At 58.3% G+C, this 6,505-nt stretch overlaps 1 protein-coding gene across 1 annotated transcript in view; it reads left to right on the top strand.

Moving 5' to 3' along the window:
- The window catches only part of Lfng (LFNG O-fucosylpeptide 3-beta-N-acetylglucosaminyltransferase), a 9,937-nt gene extending 8,536 nt beyond the window's left edge, over positions 1-1,401 (top strand). Inside the window, exons 8-9 of the mRNA XM_013023382.1 lie at positions 536-621; positions 731-1,401. Coding sequence (XP_012878836.1) covers positions 536-621; positions 731-797 — 153 coding nt within the window. The 3' untranslated portion in view covers positions 798-1,401. The remainder of the gene's footprint in view (positions 1-535; positions 622-730) is intronic.
- The last annotated feature ends 5,104 nt before the right edge of the window (positions 1,402-6,505 follow it).

The following is a 6,505-nucleotide window of genomic DNA, read 5'->3' on the forward strand; positions in this document are numbered from 1 at the left end:
GAGTTCAGGCCCCACAACCAGACCCCCCCCAAAAAAAAGAGATAGGAGTCCCATGGCCTTTCCTACCTGGGCTGATTTCAAACCTCAGCCCTCAGATTTCAACCTCCTGAGAAACTACAAATACAGTGAGAGCCACCAGTACCCAGCCTTACGAAACAATTTTGTGGTATTGACACTTGAACCCCAGGCCTTACTTGCTAGGCAGTTGATCTCCCCTTGAGCCACACCACCAGTCTTTTTTCTTTTTTTGCTTTGTCAGATAAGGTCTTCATGCCTTTTTTCCCATGGCTAGCCTTGGACCTGCGTCCTCCTGTCTTTACTCCCCAGTAGCTGGCATTACGGAAGTGCACTACCATGCCCAGCTAAAGTGTTTTAAATAGGGATTTGTGAGAGCCCCTGTGTTTGCTGCCATCAGACTCTGGGAAGCCCCCCAGCTGCCCTGCTGGACTTGGTCCCCAGGGTCTGAGGGAGGGCAAGGCCAGGCTGTGGAATTCAGAACCTGGGGCTCCAGCATCACCGCCCCTCCCCTCCCCAGGTGACGCTGAGCTATGGCATGTTTGAAAACAAGCGCAACGCTGTCCATGTGAAAGGACCCTTCTCTGTGGAGGCCGACCCGTCTAGGTGAGCACACAAGCCGGGTGGGCTTGGCAGAGGGCCTGGCAGGACCAGCTGGGTGCCTGAAGGCCGCACCCCAGCCTACACAGACCAGCCCTCTGCTCTGTGCCCGCAGGTTCCGCTCCGTCCACTGCCGCCTGTACCCGGATACACCCTGGTGTCCACGCAACACTGTCTTTTAGAAGCCATGGCTGAGGCCCCATCCCTGGGCACCCCTGGTATCCAAAGGGCCCGGGGACCCAGGTCATGCACCCTGGCCTTGGCATTCAAGGCTCCCTGGGGCTGGGCCCGTGTGTGCCCACCCGCAGCTGACTGCTGGGCAGTCACGCCGGGTGAGGAGGGAGGGCAGGATTGCCCTTGTGCGCTTGTGCATGCTGGGCCAGCTGTGAAGTGGGGACTTTGGTAGTGAGGGGCTTGGGGGCCCTTCTGCAGGGGTGCACTCTGGTCCCATCTGGATCCCAGAGCTGTCAGTGACAGCTCTGCCCACTTCCAGGCCCAGAGCCTCGCGGTGACCCTCCAGCCTGCCAGCCGGGCTCCCCTCCCAGCCACCCTGTGTGTGTGGGAAGGGTCTTCCCGGCCCCCCACCCCCAGGTCCTGCCTTTGTCTCCCCCACAGTGGCGGGGGTGGCAGAGCCGAGCGTAGTGTCTCCTCTCCGAAGCAGAGGAGAGTTGCCCATAGTGGGCGTGGCTGTACATACTGTGACAGTATTTTTTTACTGTGCTGGGTTTTTTGTTTTTGTTCTTCTTTGGCAAGGGGGAGGATAAAAGGGTTGGGGTGGGGTGTTTGTGTGTGTGTTTGTTTTCGGGGGGGGGGTCTAATTTTCTCTTTTTTCTGTGGATCAGAAAAAGCAGAAGCCCACTTTGGGCAGGCCTTCATTTGTAAAGGTGACCCAGGAATGTCGGACACTGTATTTATGCCTTCCAGTATCTGGAACCTCCCCCCCTCTAACCCTCCCCCACCCCACCCCACCCCTGCTCTCCTCCCTGACAGCCCACAGGGCCCAGTACAGCTCCCCTAGGCTCACCGGCCTTGGAGGAGCGCATGTTGGGTTCGGTGTTTTCTTCGCAAAGATGTAGCAAGAAAGCAACTTAAGGGGAAAAAGCTCTCAGGGAATGGAAGCGTGGTTGCTATGGTGACATCTTCGCTGTGAATAAAGGCGTTCTTTGCAGAACCTGGGATCCTGGTCTTCGCTGGAAGCTGCCCCCCTCCCAGGTGCTGGGGGGCTGGGGGGTGCCCAGATGAAGGGCTGTTTGGCAGGTTTGCTCTCTGGGGGGTGGGGTGGGGGATGGGAGCAGGGGGGTAGAAGACCCTCCCTGGAATAAGTCACAGTAGCTCTTGGCTGAGAGCTGGGGCTCAGCCAGGCCAGGTGCCTCCCTCTGAGCTCCCAGAGGGGAGCATCCGGGCTGGGCAGTCTGTGCTGGCCGGGGGACAGGTACTAGGTGTTCAGACCTTCTTTCAGCAGGCCTGCTTCTGCATAGGAGGGCTGTAGTGTTCTATTCTGCACACAGGGAAACTGAGGCTCAGAGCAGGTGCTGTTCAGGGATCCTGGCAGCTGGGCTGGCAAACAGCCCGGTGGGTTCCTGTCCCTTAACACGCACACACACACACACACACAGCCAACATTGCGTGCCCTGACTTACTTAGTTTCTCTCCTCTCCAAACACCGCCCCCCCACCTCCCAGGAGTTTGGGGACCCAGGGAGGGACAAGCCACATCTGCCCCACCCCCACCCAGCAGGTGGAGCTGGCTAGGCTCAGTCTTCTGGTTTCCTAAAGAGGGCAGCTCCGTGGGGGAGGGGGGAGTCCCCACCCCTCTCCCCCTTCCTGCTGTCTAACTTCCTGTTCCCTCAGCCCCCTGCTGCCCTGTGGCTGCTCCCTACCCCCACATGGGGCCCTAAGCCTCCCTTTGTGCCTCTTCTGTGCCCTCTGCTGTTCCAAGCCTGTTGAGCACCTGCAACATGACTCAGTCTCCCCATGCTGGGCACTGGTGTGGGCCTGAGTCCAGAGAGCCCAAAGGTCAGGGGCTCAGTGGACGGATGGTACAGGCAGTGCCCAGGGCAGGAGCCGGAGAGAGGGCCCTCAGCACCATGGGGCTGACCGCCTTCCCCCAGGGCCAGCAGGACCAGTGTGCGGCACTGGTGGAGATGGCCGCCACATTGTGGGGTGACTCAGGCCCCAGCATGTGGATGAGGAAGCTGACATTGGGGGAGGCAGAATGGGGATGGGGTGCAGGCGCAGCAGTGGGCTGCTTCCTGTCTGGGTGAGTCAGGCTTCGTGCCCTTGGCCCTGGCCTCCCACCCACCCCCTGTCTGGCATCGGCCTCTCCCTAGACCTAGAGCTAGCCTAGTCGGAGATGAGTCGTGGCAGGGCCCATGGCCAGGTCAGTCCCGTGGCCACGCGATGTGGGCCTGGTGTGAGCTGGGGGAGCCCCAGCCGGGCCATCTGAGAACTGGGAACTGGTAGTGCCGCTGCTGTCTGCAGGGCTGGGGGTGGGGCTTCCCGGGAAGAGGCCGGGGGAAGTTCTATTTCACCAGGGGAGGAAGTGAGGGGGGGTACTGGGGGAGGGAGGCAGCTGTGCCCCATTCACTGATGGTACCTTGTCCTTCCTCCCCTCGCCTCCAGCCAGCGCCCCCTGCCCCCCCCCCCCCACAAGCTACCAGTCTTAGTCTGTTGGGCTTTCAAAAGTCAAACCACAACCTAAAGGTGACAGAACGCAGCCTCCACACCCAGCTTCCATCCTCGTTGGTTCTGGCCGCCAGAGCAGGCTGAGCAAGCAGGTTTTGGGGGAGGGTGAAAAGGAACTTCTCTGCCGGGTATGGGCTGTGGGGTCATCAGGGCTGACTTCCTGGAAGAGGCTCCCTTGGCTGTGCGGGAACAGGGTGAGGGGAAAAGGAGGGTAGTTGAGCTGAGCTCAGTGCACGCAGGCCAAGGCGAGGGGCATGGGCAACAACGCGGAGACTCCGTGACCTGTGTCCTCATAACTCCTCAAACCCAGCTGGCAACTGTGGCTGTTCTTGAATGCCCACGTGACAGGCCAGGCCCCGCTGGGTAGCTTTAGCTGGGGGCCAGGCTCTTCTGCAGGCCTGGGGTCCCAGAAGCCATGACCAGACCCATCTTTTTGCCTGTCAAGAGGTGAGCCAGGAGAAGGGAGCCAGTTGCTCACACGTGTTATCCTAGCTACTCAGGAGGCTGAGATCTGAGGATTGTGGTTCAAAGCCAGCCCGGGCAGGAAAATCCACGAGACTCTTTATCTCCAATAAACTGGAAAACTGGAAGTGGCACTGTGACTCAAGTGGTAGAGCACTCACCTTGAGCTGAAGAGCTGAGGGACAGCATCCAGGTCCAGAGTTCAAGCCCCACGGCCACCACCAACAACAGAAAAAGTGAGGCAGGCCTGCCGGCCCCCACCCCAGCATTTCTGTCCTCCCAGCCTTGATTGTTGCCTGAGTCCAGGGCCACACACACAAGAAAGGCGTTTGTGGAGCTGGGAGCCAGGGGCTCAGTTCAAAGCCAGACCAGGCAGGAAACTCAGTGAAACTCTTACCTCCAATTAGCCACCAAAAAGCTGGAAGTGGGGCTGTGGCTCAAGTAGTAGAGCATTAGCCTTGAGTACAAAAGCTCAGGGACAGCACCCAGGCCCTGAGTTCAAGCCCTAGGACGGGTACACAGAAAAATAATGCTTGTGCACTCCTTGGAAGGACCCCATGACCAGTAGGCCATCCCCATCTTGGCCCTTCGAAATCGTTCAGATGTTGGCGTGGGGTCTGGAGGTGCGGCTCCCCTGGGTTAACTCCCCTACCATCCCTATCCAGGCCCCCTCCTATGCCACTCAACAAAGTCCTTGGGCGCCATCTGGTGGTGACAACTGACAGCTCCCAGTGGGCCTCCCTTTTCTGGATCAAGGACTGGGGAGGAAAGGGGACTGTGCTTGAGCCTCAAGGCTTCACAGCAGCACCGGGGACATGCTAACATCCATTTCATGTAACACGGGGTGCTATGGAACATCAGGCTGAACAGCAGCTTTAGGGCGTCCCATGACTTTCTCCTGCCACTTCTGTCCCCTCCCCCAGCTCTGGGTCATAGGATCCAAGAGCCAGGTGCCTGGTGACCCTCCCCATGTCCCTCTTTTCCAGTCACTGGGGAGGGGGGGCGGGGAGGGGAACGTGGGGAGGGATCTTTTTTTTTGTCGGTCGTGGGGCTTGAACTCTGGGCCTGGGCGCTGTCCCTCAGCTCTTCAGCTCAAGGCGAGCGCTCTACCACTTGAGCTACAGTGCCACTTCCGGTTTTCTGGTGGTTTATTGGAGATAGGAGTCTCACTGTCTCTCCTGCCCGGGCTGGCTTTGAACCGCGATCCTCAGATCTCAGCCTCCTAAGTAGCTAGGATTACAGGCGTGAGCCACCAGCGCCCGGCTCATGGGGAGGGATCTTGCAAAACAGGTTAGTGGTCAGGTTGGCTGCAGGTCTCTTCTCTGAAGATCCAGCGCCCCCTGCCAGGCATTTGCTACCCTGGTCCTCACACTGCACCTCTAGACCCACTTTCACAGCGCTTCCAGCTCCTCCCCATCCTTCCCTCCTGCGGGGGCCTCTCAGGACACCTGTGACTCCTGGCTGCTCCTTCCCCCACTGCCTCCCGTGACCATTCTTGCAGACTTTGATGTCTAGGACCCTCCCACACTTGATCCCCATCTCAACAGTCACTGCCTAGGCCTTGCCTGCACCCTGCACTGCAGCTGCAGCCTTCCATCCTCCCTGGCTCAAAGGATCATAGATACTTCCACCTGCAGGCTCCCCACTGGAGTATCCAGCATCCAGGGTTCAACCACAGCTTCAGCTCTTCAGCTCACCACCTCCCCCCACTCTTCCAGGCTGCAGCTAGGCCCCCACCACTTACTTTGCATGTGACTGGGAAAAAGCAGCTATGGCCCCCAGGCTGGTCTTCCTTGGAAGTCCCAGACCCTGGACCTCAAGGGATCTCAGGAGACCCCCTTCTCTGCCCCACTCCTGCAGCCTTAAATCTCTTTGCTGTCTAACAGCCTTGCCTCAGATCTCTTGTAGCAGACACAGAGCCTTCCCGCAGTCCACGCCCACAGCTGCCAGCCCCTCTCACTTTGCCCTGGACCCCATCTCCTTCATCCATTCTCCTCTGCTGGCTAGTCCCAGTAGCTTGCAAGATCCTATTTCTCTTCCAACTTGTACACACACATGTGCACATACATATACCCACACGCATGCATATGCACACATACACACAGGTGGATCTGGCATACTCAAAACAGTCCCCCCAAGAGACCCAGGAGGGTCACAGCCCAGCTGAAGTTCATGGCTGCATCCAAGCATCTGCAAGCATGTCTGCTTAGCTGTTGCTAGTGGTCCAGCCCTGGTTAGGAGCCAGATACAGACAGAACTGAGGTCAGAAGGGGCAGGAGGTGCCTGGACGTTTCCTCATGGCCTCTGGCTCTCACTCCAGGTCTGAGGTCCTCTTGTTTTATTTCCTTGCCAGTCGTGGGGCCTGAACTCTGGGCCTGGGCGCTGTCCCTCAGCTCTTCAACTCAAGGATAGCACTCTACCTCTTGAGCCACAGCGCCACTTCTGGCTTTTTTTTTTTTCCTGCTTATGTGGTGCTGAGGTATCAAACCCAGGGCCTCATGCATGCCAGGCAAGCACTCTACCACTGAGCCACTTCCCAGCCTCAGGTCCTTTTTTTTTTTTTTTTTAAAAAAAAAAAGGACAAGTCCCCTAGGCTGCTGGGCACCAGTGGATGATCACACCTAGTTACTTGGGAGGCTGAGATCTGAGGATTGTGGTTCAAGGCTAGCCTGGACAGGAAAATCCACGAGACTCTTCTCTCTGATTACCAAAAAGCCAGAAGCGGGGCTGTGGCTCAAGTGATC

This window comes from Dipodomys ordii, unplaced genomic scaffold (genome assembly GCF_000151885.1).
Source record: "Dipodomys ordii isolate 6190 unplaced genomic scaffold, Dord_2.0 Scaffold68, whole genome shotgun sequence".
Lineage (NCBI taxonomy): Eukaryota > Metazoa > Chordata > Mammalia > Rodentia > Heteromyidae > Dipodomys > Dipodomys ordii.